The following is a 23,291-nucleotide window of genomic DNA, read 5'->3' as shown; positions in this document are numbered from 1 at the left end:
GTAAATATTAAACAAGTATTAGATCGCACAGCAATGTGTAAAAACAATCGTCAGGCCGTTGGCGCCCTCTGCAGGCCTTTGTTGTAATGCGTGATGTACATTAGCTCTATTCACTGATCTATAATAGAGATTATATTATTTTATAATTATATATAGATCAGTGGCTCTATTACATTATAATACAGTATTTTAACAGTTTTGTTCAGTAAAACCCATATGATTTCTTGCTTTTGGTACTTTATTTGAACTAATTATTATTGCCTCATTGCTATTATATATATGTATTTTAATTAAATGTAAAGGCTATTGTTGACTTAACCTACATCTATTTTTATTACCACAAAAATTAATTATTAATTATTATTTTCTTTTTATTTCATTTTTATTAGGTTTGTTTAAATTTTTACTCTTTTAGTTTTACATTTCGTCAATGGCTTTTTTACATTTCTCATCAGTGTGGGTTTAGTGTAGTGAAGCTGTGGTTGGGTGTCATCACCGCAGAAACAGGTCAGTGAAATGGTTATTCAAACACTTGGGGAACCTAAATGTTTTGGCTAATTGTGGACAAACTTCTAGGAACAATAAATGTAAAAGCATTTGACCAATTAGAATCAAGTATGAGCCATGTAATAAATCTTTTTGACGTCTCAATGAACTCTAACACTCAGAAAAAGAATCATTTTCAGGCTGGTTTCATGATTTTACAGGTATGCAACAGTTGTACTGAAAAATACCATCTCTGCTACAATAATTTTGAATTTATTTATTTATTTACTTTAAAATCAAGACGTTACAGAGTTAAATTTGCAGAGGCCTTGTATTAATATTATAGTGAAAAAACCTTTAGATTTAGATTTGTGTCTAGAAAACCGGATCTATCCACAGGAACACTGCTGGTCATGGAAAGGAGTGAGACGCTTTAGGAGAGATTTTATCCAGTGTTTTCTGTTGACGCTTTATATTCCGAGCCTGGATCAATGCCGAGCATTGTGCTCAAGCTGTGTGGCACACTGTATTTACTCTAAACCTATTGTTTGACTAAAGTGGTTTGAGGTGTTTAATGTTGGAGGTTATGATTAAGCCTTGTAGTGGTTGTGCTCTGAGGATTTTTCTGTGTTGACTTATCCAGATCTCAAGTAAACTCATGAATCCTTTGTTGGCAGTTTAGGTCACTGGTCCTTTTAAGTACTCATATAAAACCATAAGTTGAACTGACACGGCCGGCTTAGGGTATTGTTCACATCTTATTAAAATCAGATTTTGGTAGAAAATAATTGCAAGTTAAAGTGAATGAAATAGCTTACAGTATGTTGTATGTAAAAGCAGTAGCGAGCACCATGTTGTACTCTATTTAAAATAGTAATTCATTAATCATTTTTATTGCATTTCAATACTCAATTTAGAAATTTATTATGAAAAATATTAATGCAATCATGGATTTTTTTTGCTTTTTAAAAAAAAAAAAAAAATCAATTAACAAGGTAAATGAAATGCCCCACTAATTAGTACCAGTTGATGTTGTGGCTATAGCTGTGTACAGGTGGTTTGTGTGTATAAGTATGCTGGGGTAAATGAAGCCGGAGAAGTAAATGGTGAATCAAAGACAAACAAAACAATCCCCAGGGTTCACACATTTTAATTCCTCTTTCATTTACTATCCTCTTCCCAGTGAGCACAGACTTGTCTCTTTTTTTCTAGTTAAACTTACAGCTGACGTACATTTACTGTATGTGCACTGTACACTGTAAGGAAAAAAAAATCCATAGAAAAGCAGATAATGTCCTGGCAGAAAATTACCAGTACACTTTCCGTTAATTTTATGGTCATTTCCTTCAAACCTTAAACAGCACAATGCAATGCGTAATTCGAAATACAGGTAAAACACCTGTGTAACATCAATAAGGAAAATTCCTTCATATTAACATTGTTCATTGGCCGAATTTTACGGTCTTTTCTTAGAGTGTATGTAATCAACCTTGTGAAGAGCACATACTGACTCCACCACAGCATGATGTAACCGCTAGCCTCCAGAGACAAAAGCCTACCCAATAATAGAGCAGTGCTGTTAACACACAACTCCTGATTGAACTCCTGTCAATCAGTGAGGTCTGGAGTTTGTCGTTGCTGCTTCTCTCATGTCTGGAAGGACTTTGAAGTGTCAATCACATCCAGGTGACACCCGTGCAGTGAGGTGCCACCCTACTCTGTGGCTAAGTGTGGACTGTCCTGCTGATGGGAAATAAGAAACAAGGGAGAGGTTCATGGTTTCTTTAAAATTCTTCAAAATCATGGTAGTGGCTGTTAGCTAAACCTCAGCATTCGTAGCATTTTAGAAAAATGATTGATAACTGCAATATATTGTCAACATTTTGCCAAAATTTAGTTGAAGCATGGACAATGATTTTATTTGTTTATTTTTTGCAGCCTAAAAATGACTGAATTTTGGTTTCTCTAAATTTGTGCAAACTCACCAATAATCATGATGTATTTATGTAACTGGTGATATAGATGGGAAGAATACAAGAATACCTAAATATTTTTGCACATTACTAAATAGGCAATGGTGTCACCAGCGTAGAAGTTGTCATAGTTCTTCTTGGTTGAAAATACAGAATTGTGTAGGACACAATAGCTTGCACACTGTCACTGAACCAGTACAGTATCTAATCAGTGAAATTATATACTGTACACTTTTAATATTTAAAAATATTATTTAATGTTAATTGAACAATTATATTGTCTATTGTGGTAGTATTGTGTTTCACCGGTTTGGAAGAGAACAGGTTGAAAAGAAAATAGACAAGTGAAGGTCATGAATGAATGATTTGGAGAGATCACTTGGAAATATTAAATATTACCCTCTCCAGGCCTTCCATCGCTCAAATGGGTTTCATATTGGAAATTTTCTTTCCTTTTTAAACACTTGTATATAACCAGATGTCATAGTTCTCTGTATGGTCCATCACTGCTCATTTTACAATGGTATTCACTGCAATACAGCAGCAATATTGTTGAAGACATATTGATAATTTTTTTTTGGATTCTGAACTATAGATTTTTATAAAATTTCTTTTCCCCCTCTCAGTTTAATTTTTTTTTTTTTTTTTTTTAAGTTGTGGAAATAAGACAAAAATACAAGCTGGCACAAAAAATGTGGCGTATGCTTGATTTTGCGTTAAATTCTGTAATTGCAGAATCGCAAAATCCTGGAGGGACTGTTTAGTAAAATAATACAGAATATGCTCTTGACAGCTGTAGCCATTATGAGATAATCGCATTGTAATGCATCAAACAGTGTTAGCATGTAGTCTAGGTGTGATGAAATTGGGTCTGCTGGTGTTTAGTAAACAAATGTATATCCATCTGCAGGCAATAGGTATAGAAGAGAGCAAAAGCATCCTGATGTGGGTCACTGGGTTCATTAGAAGAGAGAGCTGTGTAGTGTCTCGCCGAGCACCAGGGAGGAACTGCAGCGGATTCTGCCAGATTCTGGGAATAACGAGGATAAGAGCGGAAGGAGAAGAATAGACAAAGTGGTCAAAAAAGTGGGAGAAGGAAATGGAAAACCGAGATGGATGAAGTACTGATATTATTAAAGGAGGAGGATGGGCAGAGTGGTACAGAATGAAATGGAGATGGACAGAGAAAAGAAAGAGATAGATAGAGAAATGGACATGTGAAGAATTAAGTTGTTTATGAGAAAATAAGCAACATCTGGAGATCACTGGAGTTCAGACCTGTGTAGCTGTTCAGTTTTGATTGAGAGGGAGAAAGAGAGTAAAAAAATAACTCCCTGCATCTTTTTTTCGATTTAATTACTGCACGTCTGCCAGCGTACGAGGTCGCGCCAGCTATTTTGTTGAGACTGGAATTGGAGCTTATGTTTATAACTTTCACTCTCTCTCCCTCTCGGCCACTCTGACATCCCTCTCTCACTCTCATCCTCTCTCTGATGCAGCTGTGGACTTCAACAGCAGTAGTTGGATGATCCATACGTATTGATTTCACATTAAATGTTCATCCACAAGTGAAATTTGAGAACAAAGCTTCATATGGCTTTGTCTCCATATACATCGCATTCTCAAGTTATTCAAATTAAGTGGACTGTTGCTCGCTAATCAAAAAAGAGCCAATTGGTTAAAATTGCTCCTATTGTTCTTATAAAATTGGTTATTATTAGCCATTTAACTAACACACACACACACACACACATATTAAGCAGTACAACTGTTTTCAACATTGATAATAATAAAACATGTTTCTTGAGCATCAAATCAGAATATTAAAATGATTTCTGAAAGATCTTGTGACAGACTGGAGTAATGGCTGCTGAAAATTCAGCTTTGCCATCACAGGAATACATTTAAAAAAAGAATCAAATAGAAAATAGATTTTCACAGTATAACTTCACAATTTAGTTTTTAGTTTTATTGATTTATGTAGCACATTTAATAACGACAGCGTCGACCAAAGTGCAGTGTAGTGACCTGGCAGTGTAGACTGTATATGTTTAATTTTTATTTCTTTTATTTCACCACTTTTTATGTGGTGCTTTTAATTACCATGCCCTTTCAGACCGTTCAGGCAACTCACTGCCTGGTTGATTTTGAAAGTATGTCATTTTGCACATTCCAAGTTATTATATTGCTGTGCTGCAATAGACACATTAGAAGAAGTGAGCGGAGCCGCATCGCATGTGTTCAACCACTATGCTCCAAAAACCATAATTACAATTCATATTACCAGGATTTACTCTGAAACTCAGCCCAGTGTCGTAAAATTCAATATAAACAGCTCATTATACTTCTGCTCCCCTTGCGCAGAATAATCTTAGGGCAAATAAACATTTAGTGAATAAAAAAATAAAAAATAAAAAAATATGTGGCTTCATGGCCACAGGAGCAGCACTGAGTGCTGACTGGCTCTCTAGAGCACATTGTGAATCCAGAAGCGAGCGGGTTCAGTTCCAGTCTCAGACAGGTTCCTCTTCATCAGAGACAGCACATGTAAACAGACGTCCCTGCTGATCTAACCTGTCTACCAGAAGAGTCACCGTGGGCAGAAATCTGCTGGGATCACAGTACCTAAATGGATCTGGCTTTGTGCTCTGTAAACTTCTTCTCTTACTGGCCTGCTGTGGTGATGTGTGGAGGCCATAAAAATCCTGCTGTTCTTTTGTTGTGGTTTTTATTGAGATATTTGAATGCAGACCACACAGTCTGTTCAGTTAACTGCTCGTCTGCAAACCTCATTTCATATTAAAGGAAATATTAAAGTAGTTTCATACTAACATATTAAACTCATTTCTCACAGTGGCTGTGTTCCTTGTAGAGTATCTTTTTCTTTCTTTGTAAAATTGTTGTTAATATTGCTGCATCACTTTAATTTGCTGACAAATGGTTTGGCTCTAGCTGCATTCTGGATGCAAATAGATGATCTTTTTCTTTTGATGGGTATTCAAAATATGATGAAATATGATGTATGTTCTGTTTGATTAATAAAAAGATTGAATATAAAACGTATAAAGCGTAAATATTTTATTATTTTACACATTTTCCAACTGACAAATTTTTATAGCATGAAAAATATATAGCTTAAAAAAAAAAAAAAACATAAAATGGACCTATACTTCCATTCAAAGGTTTGGGGTCATTAGGGTCAAGAAATTACTTTTAATACTTTTATGTAGCAAGAACACATTAAATTGATCAAAATAGACTGTAAATACATTCATAATGTTCATAATGTTCTTTTGAACTTTCTATTCATTAAAGATTCCTGAAAAAGAATACATTTTATACAAAATACTCAGCAGCACAAGAGATTTTAATCTTGATAATAAGAAATGTTTTTTTTAAGCATCAAATCAGCATATTAGACTTATTTCTGAAGGATCATGTGACACTGAAGACTGGAGTAAAAGCAGCTGAAAATGCAGCTTTGCCATTAGAGGAATAAATTACATTTATATATATATATATATATATAATATTACTGTTTTTATTGTATTTTGATCAAATAAATGCAGCTTTGGTGAAAATAATAGACTTCTTTAAAAATGCATTCTTTTGTGTGCCACAGTATAAAAAAGTCAGACAGGTTTGAAACAAAATGAGGGTGAATAATAATGCCAGAGCTTTCATTTTTGGGTGAACTGTCCCTTTAAGACTGCTTAGTCAACTAGACATTCAGGCAACCTACTAACTGATTTTTAAAACATGTAGTTTTGAACACCCATAGTGAAAACGACATGAAAGTGCACAACCCTAATGGTACAATGAAATGTCTGTCCTAGAGTTGACGCTGAAAAGTACTTCAGTACATCCATCTCCATCCCTTTCAGTGGTCCACAGGAAGACAATTATAACTTAAACAGTGCTCAGTTGTCTGTGCTAAACATACTGAAAAAAAAGGTTGGGGCCACAGAGCACATCTGGGCACAAACCCAATGGTTTCCTTACAATGATTTACATTATGGCACATGTATTCACAGATTTATGTCACCGTCTGTTGAACATTCAATAACAAGTGTAAGAGAATGCTGTATTTCACATGCATACATCAAATGTGCTGCGTACATCTTACACACGTGTGTTATGTGGTGTTGAAAGTATCCAGTCAGCCCTTCAGGGAGGGTTTTCGTCAGGGATAGTCTTACGCTGTCTGTCTCAGCTGCGGTTGTGGGCATTTGGGCTTTACGTCAGAATCCTAAGTGTCTTAAGGACTGATATTTTTATAAATGTTGTCCTCATTTATATGTGCATGTGTGTGTGTAGCCTGTATAAGAGTGTTTCAAGTAGGTCTGGTGTTTTAGGGAGTATCCGTGTGTATGGACAGTGTTTGTGTGTGGGTTTAAATGTATTTACAGACTGTGTGTTGTCTGGGTGTGTGGTTAGTGAGTAGGCATTTGAGCGTGTATGTGGGTGGGTGTGCGTATGTGGTTTGGCTTGAGTGTGTGTGTATGTATTTAGAGAGGGTCTGTGTGGTTGTTGTGGCATGTGTGTATATGTGTTTGAACTGTTACAGTGATCCACAGGTGCTGGGCCGCTCAGGTTTCTTGTGTTGTTTGGTTTCAAGCTGAAATGCAGCCTGGCAGTGAACCAGAGTCTGGATTCATGGAGCACCTTGGGTTTAGTGTGGTAGACCTGTCCAGACACCTGTCAAGCGAGAAGCCGGGGAGCAATGGGTGAGAGAGAGACAGAGAGACAATAAAATAGACACATGTCCTCCCCGTTGCTGTGGCCGCCAGCTCGTGCACCTGTTGAGGAAGAGCTACGAGATGCCCGCTGGCATAAGAACATGAGAGACAGTCATGGTGTAGTATAGTCCTCTTGGAGGAGATTAGAACAAGCCAGCTGGCCTTCCTCACACAGACACAAAATTCAGTTTTCCTGTCTACAAAGAAACCCACAGCTCTTTCCACACCAGGCCTGGTAATGCAGCTTATTAGGACATTCATGAGTGCTGGCTTTAGAATTATAAATCCATTCTGGCTTTTAATGCTCTTGGCTTTATTAGTAATAGTGCTTGCTTAGGCAACGCCCAAACAATCACCCAAACACTCAGCTTCACTGTGTTGGGCTGCATTCATTAGTAATTGCGCACAAGTGTTCTTACTTAGATGGGCAGAAAAGATTCTCACACAAAATCCTCATGCATTAAATTTATTCATTCCCTCGTTCTAATGTTTATAAATCTGGATTATTTTAAATGAAGAGCACGTACCTGCAGTTGCGAATTAGCATAATGCATGCCCAATTCATCTCCATATAAGGCATTTTTGTATAACCTCTCCAGTGCAGCAATTTATCACTCTCTGCAAATGCATCCTTAAACTTTCTAAAGATGGACTTTTGCTTGAGAGCATGTGTGTGTTTAATGAATTGGAATGAATTGTCTGTATACATGCAGGGAAAATGGAGAGATGCATGTGGAAATGCTTGAAACACTGTCTTCCTGCTAGTTCTCACCACGTATCAGCTTCCACTGTCCAGGACATGTGATGGTGTGTGTGTGTGTGTGTGAGAGAGAGTTTATAAGCACTTACACAGCTCATTGCTTTTCACCTGTTCAAGAACAGAAATTTTACGCTTTCTTTTTATGTGTGTGGTCTGTAAGCAATAATGTTCTGTGTTTGTGGGGTGGTTTTTAACTGGTTTTACTTCTGAAAAGACCAACTTGAATTTTCATGTTGGTTCAGGGTGGTTTATGCTGGTGTAGCTGGTGAACAAGCATGGCCATGTTTCTCGACAGCAAAACCTGTTACAACCATACTGGGAACATATACAGTCAAGTTGGTTTTGTGTTTGCTGGTCTGAGTGGAGGGCTCAAACTCAACTCTTAGAAGCTATTATATGCTTTTCCCAGACAAATTCAATTAGGCCTTGACTTGTGTGTCTAAAATAATTAGAATACAAAATAGTTGCTAAAATCTTTTTTTATATATCTGCGTGCTGTGTTATTCAACCCCAGAGTTGTAAACACTGAGCCAATTGACTGGTCTTTAAATCGTTTGATCTGTTGGTACATATGCACGGCTAGGGCCTCGGCGGTATGACGGTATATATCTATATATGCAAATATATATATGCGTAACGCAGTGCTGCTTAAACGATATATACCTTTTGAATGATAAGGAAACATGCATGAATGAGAAAATAAAGAGTGGGATGTGCTTGGTAGGGTTATTAAGTGCAATAAGCAGTGAAAAAGAACTCAATGCGGTGCTCGCGCTGACTGACACACAGCCGAAGTGCGCGCACTGAAAGCCCCTTCTCTCGACAGCATGCGATCGCGAAAACAGATCTCTTTCGTGTTTTATTGTGCTTGAATGGCCAAATACGCACACAGCAATGACATAATGCCCGTTGTGTGGAGTTTTCAAGTAAACACAGTCGGTTATATGTTAAATAAATGTAAAACAGTTGGGTGAAAACCGGATGTGTTTCAGTATATTGGATCCATGCAGTTGGTCTAATGTACCTGCTGCTGTCTGTCATTATTAATGTTAATCATGTTTGAGACAGTGAAGACTATGCAGTGTTTTATTTATACACTTTATTAAATTTCTGTAATATTTCTTACTACATGTTAAATAAACCTAACCTACTGTAGCTGAATAAATAAAACGTTTATTTCATATTTATTTGTTCTGTTGTCCTTGTAATTTGCTTCATTTTCTTAATTTTAAAAATAGCTATATCGAGGTACATATCGTTATCGGGAAATACAATTTCTCATACCGTGAAATAAAATTTTGGTCATATTGCCCACCCCTATGCACGGCACAGAAATAAACTGTTATATGTAAAGACTGTGAGGGTGTATTCACACCAGGAAAGTCCGCTAGTTCACTTGCTTTGGTCCGGACCAAATACATTGTTGATTTTTTTTGTTTGGTGTGGTTTGCTTTCACACTGCCTTTTTTGCAAGTGAACCAGAAATTGTAAACAAAACCACACTTGTGCTATGGTCATCCATTCATTGGACAGAAATTCTCAAGCGTACCAAAGTTCATTTGGAACTGGACCGAGACCACCTCTTCAGCAGGGTCTCGGTGCGGTTATTTGGTCTGCACCCGAGTGCGATTGCTGTATTCACACCTGCCCAAAAGATCCACACCAAGGGGGGAAACGAACTTGAGTTCGATTCAATCGAACCAAACAAGACAGGTGTGAATACACCCTGAGATAGGGTGAGAGACTGCACTACAACATATTACATGACATTAAAAGCAGTACAAACATACATTTCAGAATGAGACCTCTTTGGAAACATCAAATGAGAGATGAAAGACTGAGTTGAATAGTGTGAAAGACGAGAGATCACTGGGGAAAAACAACCTCTGTTTACACTTTCCCTGTAAATATTCTCATTTTGTTTGCTAGTTTTTGTGTATCTGCTCCTTCCATTGCTTTACATTTGATCAGAAATCAGATGCTGTTTATACACTTTGTCCTCACATTCTTGCTTTGTTGTGGATAAAAAGCATGTTGTTATGTCTACAACCTTGCTTGCACTGAAAGACAGCAATCTCTGCCTGCATTCCAATTGGTAGTTGTCGCATTGTGTAAATGCTCATTTGCATAAAGTTGAACTCTGCAGTATTTGTCAGTCATCACACATTATGATGTCTGGTCACTTTTTGATTGCAAGTCGATTTTAGTAAGAATGGCCCTTAAAGGGGTAGTTCACAAATTTTGTCAACGTCACCCTCATGTCATTCCAAACATGTATGACTTAGGGCGAATTCCAAACAGAAGTAAGCATCCCCATGCCCTACTCCCTTCGAAGGGCAGAGCCCTTGAAGTGTGTTCTTTGAAGGGTGTAGGGCATTACTGTCTCCTATGAGCATTTGGATGACAAAACTCTCCTATGAGCGTTACCTTGACAACGCTTCATCAGTTATTGCAAATAATTATTTCTTCTTCTTCTTATTTTATTCAAATATTGTCTAATTGTGTCTTATTACAATTAAACTTTTTCAAACTAAACTTGCTTAAAATTGCTTACACTACCGTCTTAAATCATTTTTCTATCACTGACGAAAAATATATATAAGACGACCGCGTTTTTTCAGATGTATTTCCAAGAAAAAAACATCGTCTTATATTCGGGACAATACAGTACATTAAAATAGACAAATTTAATTAACCTATACTACTTACGTTTGTATGTGAAGTCGAAATCACCCTCAACTTTGCTTTAAAATGCATTGCAAGATCTCCTAACCGAAGATCACATGATCACAATCGGAAATCACTTCCGTGAAGTGACCATTGCATGTTCCCTTCTAATGTACTTCTGGAAGGGCCCTTCGTGAAGGGATTCAGTTGTTCACTTTCGTTTGGAACATCCTTACAAATGGCGTCCCCTTCCCGAAGTGCCCTTCAAGGGTGCAAAAAAGCCGTTTGGAATGTGCCCTTAATTTCTTCTGTGGAACATGAAGGAAGATATTTTGAAGAATGTTGGTAACCAAATAGTTTCAGTTCCCATTGATTTATTTTTGTCCATACAGTGGAAGTCCATGACAACCAAAACTGTTTGAAAGAAAAGTCAGATACAGGTTTGGAACTATATGACGGTGAATAAATGGTGGACCATCCCTAAGGGTACAGACACCATTTAGAGAGATTAGACAGGTCTGTGCTGTTATTCTGAGATGTGGACCCTGATTTAGTCCCGTGCGTCATCGTCTTATGAGGCTTCCCAGCTGTGATTCTGAGCAACCACATCCGTTTCCTCACAGCTGTGTGCTGTTTTGTCTCCTTATTAGCAAGATGTTCAATACTTTCACACAGACGTAGCTGATAATTATCAGACCCCCCAATCCCTTTACAGACTTCTTATAGGGAATTTGGCTGTATTTTTTTAATTAATTTTATTTTATTTTTATTTTATTTATTTATTTGTTTTTTCTGTTCCAAAAGCTAGTGAGCTGACTTTCCAAAAGGTAGACTGCAACATGATGCTGTCTTATAAGCAGCATGATGCTGTTTTATATATATTGTGGAGAACAGTGTTATTTTAGTATTTAGTATTATTTATATACTATTATAGTATTTGTCAATATTTTGAATTGGCTTTTATTATTATTATTATTTTCAATTTTAATTTGAGTTATATTGATATTATGTGCTTTTATCATTTTTATTCATTTTAGTTGTTTTATTTCTATATAGCTTTAATTAGTTTTTGTTTTAATTATAGTGCTTAGTTTTAGTGCACTTTTATTACTTCAACTTAAACATATTTATTTCAGTTAGTTGCCAAGGCAACAAATTTTTTTTTTTTTTAATGTAATATTTGTATTTTTTTATTTCAGCTTTATTTCAGTTATCAAAATTGCGTTTAATAGTTTTAGTTTTAGTTAATAATAACAACACTGCACTGCACTGCAACAAACTGAATAAAATTCATTAATTGAGCTGACTTGGCCAGTAAAATCTATTCTGATATACAAATAAAAAGAAAAAGGATTTTACAGAAAAAAAAACTAACATGGTTATAACAGAAAGAAATAAAAGAGAGTGTTATGTGCTGTGATGTGCTATGATTATTGTATGTGTGCTTGTGGTATGTGTTTGTACAAATGGCATTCAACTGTATGTGTGTGATAAACATAATGCAAAATAACTTTTCATGATTCATGTGAATGCTGATGTGCTTTGTTTGTTGCAAGTGATTAGTTTCATTTACATGTGACCAGAAGCAAGTCTGTGTGTTCAGGGTACTGTGGTTTTCCATATGGCCTTGAGCAGGTAATTAATCAAAGTGAAAACCACATAAATTAAAACATGAATACATGAATAAATAAAACATAAGAATATTTCAATATGGACATAAATTATGAGAAAGAGAAAAAAAACTCTAAAAAGGTGTTGACATTTTTTTTTTAGTTTTTAATGTTTTTATCTTCCAGAGTACAAAACCCAGTTTCAATGACGATGCACCAGAGCAAAACCCAGAAGTTCATGGTTCAGCAGAAAAACTACCACACTCACACACAGATGCACGGAGTCGGACCCACCCTGAACCGGGCCATCCCGCTTTCAGTGGGACACAAACCAATAAATCGTAAGTACAATCCATCTAGTGATGGATCTGTTTGAATTCAATGTGTTTTTTGACAGCACATGAGTATGGAAGAAAATTGTCACTTAAAACACCTAAAAAGCACTCTAAAGTAGTTCATAAGACTTTTGCGCTATATTCCAAGTCTTGTGAAGTCATGATCGATGTGTGTGAGTAACACACTGAAATTTAAGGGTGCATTCACACCTGTCTTGTTTGGTTCGATTGAATCGAACTCAAGTTCGTTTCCCCCCTTGATGCGGATCTTTTGGGCAGGTGTGAATACAGCAATCGCACTTAAGTGCAGACCAAACAAACAAATATACCCTAAGTCATTATTTATCAAAAATCTAATCAAATATAATGCATGTGAATTTTGGTCACAAGAAATGTAAAAACCAATGGCGTTTGACCTTGTTTAACCTGCAGCATATTTACTTGAAGAATTTACATGAAGAATTGTTCATGTGACACTGAAGACTGGAGTAATGGCTGCTGAAAATTTGGCTGTGGCATCACATAAATAAATTACATTTTAAAATATATTCAAATTGAAAACAGTTATTTTAAATTGTAATGATATTTCACATTATTTCTGTTTTTACTGCATTTTTGATCAAATAAATGCATCCTTGGTGAACAACATTATAGACTATTTCATCTTAAAATAAAATCATAATAAAATAAAAATTACTCACTCCAAGCTTTTGAAAAGTAGTGTATGTCTTGGCTGCCACTCTCTATAATTTTGACACATTGATGTAATTCCAAAGCATCCCCTCCTGTTGACGAAATCTGAGAACGAGTGACATCAGCATCTCAAAATGTTATTTAATGTATCAGTTTTTATTTTTCAACAAGTCTCGCTGACTCTGCAAGAAGCCCTGGATGTTTGACGGAATGACAGATCACATACACCGTGAAACGTTCTGTGAGGAGAGTGACAGCATGTCTGACTTGCTTAGAAACGTTTAGCTCCATGTCTGAGACAGTACAATTTTGTTATACAGCTGTAGCAGAGTTGAAGATGATGATAAAACAGGGATCCCACAGTCATCGATATTAAAGATGAATATTAAAATTTCAAAGCCTGGAAGAGTTATGGAAATGTAGGAAATTTGTTGTTGTTGTTGTTGTTTTTTCAAGCTAATCTTGGCTAGAATTGCTCTATTTGAATACAATATCTATTAAATGATTTTTAAACATCATTATCCATCACAAACCACCAGAGAAATTCATTGATCAAAAGGTGTGGGAATCCACAGTACAAATTAGTGGTTAGATGGTTCACAACCACAGGCATGTGTGTTTTAGACCCCACTTTCTCACTTCCTCTCTCACTATTGCACGTCTGCTGTTGTCTCCTTTATTGTAATTTTGTATTGCTGCAGGTCAGCCCTTAAGTTATAGCCCCATTGTTTTCGTTCCAAGTGGATCCTCTGGTTGAAATCATATAAAGACTTAAGCATTGCCTTGTGCGCTGCACTGTCTAAAGTGAGTTATTAGCCTAATTTTCTCCGGGTAATTTTAGATAAAAGCCTGGCCAAGAGGGAAGGCAAGAACTGGAGAAAAGAGAGAGAGAGAGGGTGGGGGGGGGAATTAAATGACAGAGTGTTACGATAAACGGTCATTGAGGGAAGTGCTCTTAGGAGGCAGGTGAGAGGATTAGATACAGTAGTTCTGCATGTGAATGAGGGGACAGTGGGGTGGCAGAACTAATGTGTAGCATGACATCTATTATCCCTCTTCCTGCCCTGCAGACTGGCAGTGTTACACAATTCTGCCGAATACAGCCAGAGCTCCGCTGTAATGCTAATGCAAGGAGCAGCCCGTGGGGTATTGGGTAACTGTTTTTGCACGGTGTTGTGGTCTGACATGCCATTTCTCGCTGCTTTGAAACTCAGCCAGACCACACTCTGACTGGCTGTCGGATCGTACAGAAGTGACCCGGGTTCACTCAGAGGGAGACAGACCTTTACATATTACATTACATTAGTCTGTAGGTCATAAGAGACAAGCATCTGACTGACTTCCTGTCGACCTCATGTTACATTTGTAGTTTTGATTGGATTTATGGATTAATGGAAAGAATGGAAAGATTAATGGGGGGTGGGGGGATCTTATGATCTTAATATTTTATTTACATTTCAGATTTAATGATAGACAAATGCTGAATTCGTGTGTTGGTTTACTGTGCCTAGAATTTCTTTGGGGACAAGGGACAGGGAAATCAGACAGGTTGCACTACATGTTTCTGATTCTCTAAAAAATAAACTGCTCCTAAGAGAATGCCATTTCTATTTCATTACATTCAATTCATGCTAAATCTGACTAAAACTTACATTTGGGTATGTCTTTCAAGGTAAAAATGATTATTAAATAAGTTTTCATAATGATTCATAATGCAAACTAGCCTATTCTGTTAGCAATAGACATAAAGGTAGGGCAGAGTAAAAAAAAAATCGATTTTCTTGTTAATGATAGTCTTGATTTGAACGATCTCAATTCTTAAAATCTTTTTTATTGTGGTTTTAATTATTACTGCTGAATCCACAGCCTCAGGTAAAGTTTGCGGACCGAATTCAAAGTAATAAGATAAAAAGGGTGTTTACTGCAAAATAATGACAAGAAAACACACATTTCTATTATTGTGTCTGACTCTTACAAAATGAGTCAGCGAGGTGTGCTCTGATTGGCCAGCTATGCAGTGCGTTGTGATTGGCCGAATAAATCAAGCGTGTGGCGGAAATGTTTTACGCCCCACTTTAGTCTTTGCAACTTTACAGATCTTCTTTATGCACCAAGAGCTTGTAACACTCCAAAGAGAAAGGAAAAATTTAAATCGCATCATATGACCCCTTTAATAAATCTTTCAAAAAGACTAAGGAGTAAACATTTAAATCAGTTTGTCAGATCCTGATATAAATGATGAAAAACAGATGAAATATGAATTTATTTAAAAAAAAATAAACTTTGAGCAAGATTTGCAATCTTTTGCTTGAAAGGCAAGAAATATTCCTCTATGCAACATTAGCTCATGTTCAGGTAGGGGACTGAAATCCTAGCATCAAACCTTAGGTTAGGTTTTATAATTAGTTTTATATAAAAACAAAACAAGTATGTGGTTAATGGTAGATGTAACAGACTGACTAGTTTCTCAATGTCTTAGGCGTCTGGCACCCGGTGAGGTCTGTCCCACACGAGAGACGGCCTGTCAGCAGCCATCTGTGTGTGTGTGTGTGTGTGTGGTGCTCTGGTAAAGCCATTCGTCTCTTGTAGTCTACTTCTTACTGTTACTATATACTTAGTGTGGCTTCCTCAATTTACTTTCCTCTCTCACTTCATAACCTCATAACAGCTGTAGGTGTGTGTTAGCATCATCAGTAGCTACAGTAACTGATGTCTATTTTGTCTGCGGAGACATTGTTTGATCTTTGAGAAAAGGTTACATGTTAGCTTCTGGTGGATTTGCTTTACATAACAGAGCATTATGATACAGATGTTAATGACTTACTACTACATCCGCTTGATTCTAAATTGAACTAAATCTAAAAAACAACAATCACACTAATGCAAATTAACTTAAAAATTCACTCTGTTCCTCACACATAGCTATGATATGACACACAAACTGTATGGATGTTCTGCACAAACCGTTTGGACTACTTTTGTCAAACTATTTACGGTATAAGCCTTTTTTTTAATGTTGTTATGTTCCACAGAAGAAAGTCATGAAGTCATGGGAAAGTCATGACGTCTAATTCTTCTTCTTCTTCTTCTTCTTTTTTTTTGTAATTCATAATATTTTTTGGTGAAATAATCCTTTAACAAGATGCCATTTTTAATGGAGTGATTGAGGATGAATGATAGTGTAAGGGTCAGGAATAGAGGCAAAGAAACAACAGAAACAGGAAGCAGACAGAAAAACAGGCAGGTAATCAAGATGCCTGACTGGAAAATATTTAGTGAGACAGTGATGCCAAGAGTTTACCAGACTGTAATTTAAATAACATTCTCACTAATACAATGAATTAATTAACTAGGCGAGGAGAGGAGAATGTTGGTAGATTCCTTTCCACATAGTTTTGCAGGTGGAAATAACATTTGAAATTAAAGGATTTAGGCTATTTTAGGAAATTTGTTTCCCCTGCGTTTTTCAGACAGAGGTGTGAAAGTCTAGTTATGCTGGTAAGAGATGAAGCTGTTTCAACGGTCGCTTTGTCGCGTCCAGTGTACTAGACAGACTTTAGCTGTTGTGGCGCAGACAGTTTATTATCCGCCATCTCTATCTTTCTGTCGCTCGGCTCGGATAATGTCAGTCCTGTGCACTGAACTCTCTCTCCTCCACATCATGAGTAGACACGCCCCTTACTGCTGATTGGCTACAAGTTTGTTTTGCTATTCGGCCCGAATCAGTTTTCTAAAGCGTTTTTGAAAAATCGCTTACCCCACCTTTAAGAGAGACAAAGAGGTTGGAACTGGACTTCAACTAACAACAATTTGATAATCAATTAATCTGAAAATTATTATTTTTCTTTAATTTGATGTTTTGCATCTAGCCAAAACTATCAATTAAAAACTATTGATTAAACTATACACTTTTCCTAGTTAATAATATTAAAGGGGACATCGGATGCCCATTTTCCACAAGTTAGTATGATTATTTAGGGTCCTCATGAAATGTCTGCAACACACTTTGGTTAAAAATCCTCAATGGTTGTGTAAAACAACATCTTTATACCTTATCAAAAACAGTTCTATTCATAGTGACCTGTTTCGGTGCATGTCTCTTTAAATGATAATGAGTTACTGCTCACCCCATCCCTCTCTTCCACTTTTCGTGTATTCGGTGGCACAATACCATCCATGCGTCCTCAGTGGCTCTGTTGTCGGGAGAAAATTAAGACTCTTATGTTCACTTTTACATCCAACTACAAAATATCTGCATTGCTTAAGAGACATTGTTGTCGCTACAGCTGCTCAAGCGTGGAGTAAATGGCGGATAGTGTTCAACTGGCTGAGGGTGGAGATATGCTAATACGGGACAGTTCGTCAGCGGCCGTGTGCGGGACCTGAGCAGTATGATGTCATATTGCTCAGAAAATCAAAACGGCTTGATAATTGAGACTGTTTAGGTTTTTTGGGGACTAAAAAAAGAGTGAATGGATTTTTATCATTGTAGGGTGGTTGTGTCCACACATTTATATGCAAACACTATGTAAAAGTGAATTTTGCATCCTATGTCCCCTTTAATATGTTTGATTAGTAGTTGTAGCCTTGGTTAGAAATAGAGTTAATTGGGAAAAGCCGACATTCCCTCTTTTTGTCTCTGTATAAGGCTTGGAGTTGTGGTCGCTTTGTCCGAATCCTGTGTGAAAAACGGTCTGGTCCCAGAGTTGTTTGCTACTGTAGTCTCTCTCTCTCTCTCTTTTCTCTCTCGCTCTTTTGCTTCTATTTTTCCCCCAGTCACCTCCTCATGTTCCAGAGACTGAGATATTGGACCATAGACAGAGAAAAGGAGGGAATGGATGAAAAAGGAATCAAACAGTCACAGGGGAACATGTACAGGAGACTAAGAAAAGACAAGACAACAGAAAGACTTTTTTCCTTTCTCCAGCCTCTCTCACTCTCGCTCCTCTCTCGTTTCACTTTCTTAAAGCTGAACTCCTGAGCTGTTCTGCCAGACACTGCCTACAAAAGTGAGAGAGAGTCGTTCTGAGTTGTTTATGAAAGCCATGCCGTCCAGACTGATGGATTTTTCTCTCTTCTCTCTGTTGATGTCTGTGCTTTGCTGGGCTGCAGTAGGGAACCACACAGGCCGGATCAAGGTGGTCTTCACCCCGACTATCTGCAAGATGACCTGCACTAATGGCCGCTGTCAGAACAGCTGTCAGCAGGGCAACACCACCACTATCATCAGTGAAAATGGGCACGCTACGGACACGCTTACTGCCCCCAACTTCAGAGTCGGTGAGTGGCATCGCCGCCTCTTCTTAATGTATTGTGGGAAAAGTGGGAAGTTTTTGTTCATCCAGGTCTTTGTAGAACATCTAATTTCCTAGTTGGCAACTGGACTTTGTTGAATGTATGTGTGTGTGCTTGCTTTTGCTGTATACTGAACGGAGAACATCTGGCCACGGGCCTGTTACATCATGTCCAGCCTTAGACAGGTCTATAATTATGACTGATGTTTGGATGTGTCTAGTTGCATTTCGGAGGGGAGTTTTCACTTGCCTGGCAGATATTGTGGAAAAGTTTAAGATGCTTTAGACTGTGTCTGAAAAACCTGCATAATTGGACCTCAGTTCTTCTAGGTTTGTTTCCAGCAGTGATATTTCACAATAATGGCTCAGAATGGATCGAGAGCATGTGGTTATGACACAGCAGAACGTCTTCTGCCCTCCGGCTCAGCTGGTTGGTGTTCATTTGCTGCCCAGCTCAGCCTCCTGAATAGAGTTCACGCACTTCTTAGTTGCGTAATCTGGTGATTCCCAATCAGGGCTATTTGGAAAGAATTTGATTTGGCTGTGGTACAGTCTTTGTAACTTTTTTGTTAACTTATTATTAATATTTTCACAAATTATGATGTATTTGCTCATGGGTAATGTTTTTTTTACTTGTTGAGCATCTGTCATGTTTGAATTCCAATATACAATATGCAAATTAATTTAGTTAAACATCCCACCTGATTTTCAAGTAAATTCAGCATTTCTCTCAGAGAAAGTGTGATTGCCCCGGAACTGTCAAAACTTATGAAAGACAAGCTCAGGTGTTGTCTTATAGACAGTGGAAGCTACTTGGCAGCCTTTTTTTTACCCACTCAGTTGATGTAAAGTGATTTTAACAATATATTTTTATATTTTTGTATTGGTATTACTATTAATGCTAAATAATAATATGAATTAATAGGAGCAAATTTATAGTCAATGGGGCTTTGGGTAGGGGTGCTAGGGGATAACTATCGGCCGATAATTGCTTTGGGATGATTGATCGGGGGTCTCTAAAAAGGCCGATCTAAAAAAAAACGATCTCAAGCTGATGACGCTGCTGTGAGAAGGTTTGGCACGACATGAAGCGGCACCGTCTCAGTCTCTGTCCGGCGCGGGTGGAATAATTATAATGATGAAGGTGAGGAACTCACCTTCATATTTCTTAATTAAATAACTTATAAAGTAATTTGAAAACCTTGTGTGAGACATAATTTCACAAACAGCGTGAGTGAATCACCGCGCGCGCGCTCTTCCTCTCTCAAAATACGCAAATGGCTTCAAATCACCACATCGCGTCTGTCTATAAGCGAGCTGCACGCTGCACAATTGACACAGGAATTGTCACTTGCACAATCGAGGCAGTGTCACATCGTCACTAAAGTTTATAAATTGCATTACTTTTTAATTCTTGCCAGTGTTTAACCATTCAGCGCTCGCGCTTCTCCTGGAGACCGTGCGCTCATGCACCCTTGCAGCGCACACACATAATGCCAGGTTCACATTGCTCCGTTTGCAGTGCGAATGTGGTGCGTATTTTTTCCGCGCTCGTGTTAACAGATTAATAAAGCGTGCACACTGCACACGGTTGATGTCCAGCAGTGCATTCCAGGAGCGGTGCATCTGCAGCAGTGCAGAGATCGTTTCCGCACAGAGAATTAAAGTAACAGCGCATTTTTTGCAGTAAATATGAACATGGATTGACACGAAAATGTAGTAATTACACCATAAATGCATATGATTAAATTCTACTGTGTTTCACAGTCTATCACTATAAATAGTTATAAATGATAAAAAGAAGGCTTTAAAAAGATCGGTATCGGTGATCAGTATCGGCAGATACTGCTTTCTGTGATCGGCAATCAGTGATCGGCCTCAAAAATACTGATCGGAGCACCCCTAGCTTTGGGGAGTACAAGACAAAAACAGTTTAGGAAACACTCATCCTGTCTAAGTAAAGTAAAAAATTACATTCACTTCTTGGTTCACTGATCTTTTTGGCCCAATATTGGTGGACGGTAGCAAGTAGTTACTTTGTGACTTGCATTATGGTCAAGAATGAAGCAATAGACAATTTATACACATAGTTGTTACATAAGGGTTACTTTCGAATCCAATTACTTTGTGGACACAAGGGTAGCATTCAGCTAGGGGTTGTTTTCACCAGTGGGTTTTGTAATCAGTACACACAAGTTGAGCGGCTGAAATTGTATTCCATATAAGAGGGTCAGGAAAGCTCAGAGGAGTAAGTCTTCACTTACAGATACTCTCAGAATAGGCAGAAGTTGTGCATGGTGCTAAGATGTCATTCTCTCTCTCTCTCTCTCTCTCTCTCTCTCTCTCGGCAAGCTGTTTGTCTGAATGAGGTGAACGTCTGGAGTGGGTGAGTGTGTGCGGCCTTATAAGGAACACAGAGCATTCTATCAGCTCTGATCCAGATGCAGCTGGGAGGAGAGATCCCAGGCCGAGCTCCAGCACCGTGGAGAATGGACACACACACACACACATTAGAGTTGGATCAATACCAGGATTTTGGCTTCAGTACTCTGAACCAACTTCTTGTACCTTAGTGTTGATGCTAAATCGATACCTTTAACAAAAAATAAACAATATCAGGCAAATGATAAATGAAACGAGAGCTGTCAATAGATTCAGTAATTTGACTGCTCTCTTAGCAAATGTGCAATAATTAAATATACCTTTCCCCATACATTACCATTCAAAGGTTTGGGGTCGGTATGATTTTTTAAAACGTTTTTAATTAATTTATTATTTTGTTTATTTCTCTAATGGCAAAGCTGAATTTTCAGCAACTATTATTTCAGTCTTCAGTGTCACATGATCCTTCAGAAATCATTCTAATATGCTGATTTCTGATATGCTTCTCAAGAAACATTTCTTATTATTATCAATGTTGAAAACAGTCATGCTACTTAATATTTTTGTGGGAACGGTAATGCTTTTTTTATGCCTGAATAGACAGTTCAAAAGAACAGCATTTATTTGAAATATAATTTTTTGTAACAAAGTAGAAGTCTTTATTGTGACTTTTAATCAATGTAATGTGTCCTCCTAAACATAAAGGTTTTAATTTAAAAAAAATTCTCTAAACTCTAAACTTTTGAATGGTAGTTTATCTAAGAATTTAAACACTGTTATCTGATGCTTTTCTCATGGATGTTAGGGTTAGGGTTTTGGTTAAATATCCCATCTGATTTCAATTTCTCTATAAATTAGATTGTTTTAATATCAAATTTGTTAAATGCATTAAAAAACATTTGAGTGTGAGTCTCTCACATCATTGCATAAACTTCACATAACACTATATGAACCACCAAACTACATATAGCATGTATTGTCATCCGGGTCAAGTATCGAAATTGCCAAAAATACATTGTATCATGGTAATTTTTTTATCGGTACTCCATGCACACATAGAGACCGTCATACTGACCTGTGAAGTGTTGATCAACTCTAGGTTTTGACTGTCAAATAGATCAATAGACCATCTTATAGAAATACTAAAACATTATCACAGATGATCAATATGTAGCTGTGTGCTTCTTTATTATGATTGTACTGGAGATAGGAATGTATTACTGCACTTCTAAAAATCCTCAGTGTAGTCCAGACTGCTCCAACTGGAGCTGAATGTTCATCCCCAGCGACTGTTTATGTGTATATGTCTCACCTGAACACGCTGTTGGACGCAGTAGTGTTGGGTGTTTTGACAGCCATCCCCATGGAGCTGCCACTGAACCTGTCTGTACAAGCAGAGGCGTTAAGGTTTGCAGGAAAATGTTACTCCATCTGTTTAAGGGCTGTGGGTTGCTGCTCTTTTTTTTCAGATGAAGTAGGGGTATTCCAGGTGGGCTAATGACATCACAATTACATAAAGCTCTAATGACTTGCTTTTATGTTCTCAATTGTGTGAAACACATTTGCCAGTTTTGAAATGCTTTTAGTGTGTGTGTGTCCTTGAGCATTCTGTGAGAGTTCTGGTCTGAGTGGAAGAGAAGGATATTTTATTTATATAAGTGATATTTTCATCAACATTTACATGCCCTCAGAAAGTCTTGCTAGATTTTTTGATTAGTTGCTGTGTGTGTGTGTGTGTGTGTGTGTGTGTGTGTCTTGTGGTAATTTGTAGTTCAGAGTGCTGTTGTCTGAGTATAAACAACTGATCATCATACATTCAAAAGTATGGGCTGAGTATTTTTTTTTAAGAATTAATACTTTTATTCAGCAATAATTAAGAATTAATACTTGTATTACATTTGGATTATGTAATAAAGGAGAAAAAAAATCTAAAGCCCATTGTAGAGTTGTTTTGCACAAGTGTGCAACATAACTTCAGTCATAAATTTAGGAAATATTTTGTTATGTATTTTGTTGTTGTTTGTTTTCTCTTTGGAGTTTTGACTTTTTTCATTTGCACCTAGTTGGGTTTTCATAATGTTTATTCCACCAGAGATGTTAAACAAGTATGAGAACAACTACGGTTTGCTCTAGTCGAGACTGTCCCACCAGGCCTCTCATTAGAGCTGTTCCTGGCAGCTCATCTGAAAGTCAGTGTGTTTGCTTATGTGTATGTGTGAGAACCTCTGTAGTTGTCATATTGCTATAGATAAAGCCAGTTATGACAATAAAAATCATCTCATCGCCACATCAGTAATGTGTATGTCTCATGTATGTATGTATATATATATATATATATATATATATATATAT

The 23,291-nt window shown here is 37.2% G+C and overlaps 1 protein-coding gene across 1 annotated transcript in view; it reads left to right on the top strand.

Annotated features, from left to right (window-relative positions):
* LOC107755966 (latent-transforming growth factor beta-binding protein 1-like) overlaps window positions 1-23,291 on the top strand; it is a gene marked incomplete at its 3' end in the record, with an annotated part of 83,130 nt that overhangs the window by 17,918 nt on the left and 41,921 nt on the right. Inside the window, exons 4-5 of the mRNA XM_016572930.1 lie at window positions 12,422-12,576; window positions 18,376-18,543. Coding sequence (XP_016428416.1) covers window positions 12,422-12,576; window positions 18,376-18,543 — 323 coding nt within the window. The remainder of the gene's footprint in view (window positions 1-12,421; window positions 12,577-18,375; window positions 18,544-23,291) is intronic.

Source organism: Sinocyclocheilus rhinocerous, unplaced genomic scaffold (genome assembly GCF_001515625.1).
Source record: "Sinocyclocheilus rhinocerous isolate Xijiao unplaced genomic scaffold, SAMN03320098_v1.1 scaffold1764, whole genome shotgun sequence".
NCBI classification, from domain to species: Eukaryota; Metazoa; Chordata; class Actinopteri; order Cypriniformes; family Cyprinidae; genus Sinocyclocheilus; species Sinocyclocheilus rhinocerous.
Note: the sequence above shows the minus strand (reverse complement) of the source record. Positions and strands in the feature narration are given on the sequence as shown.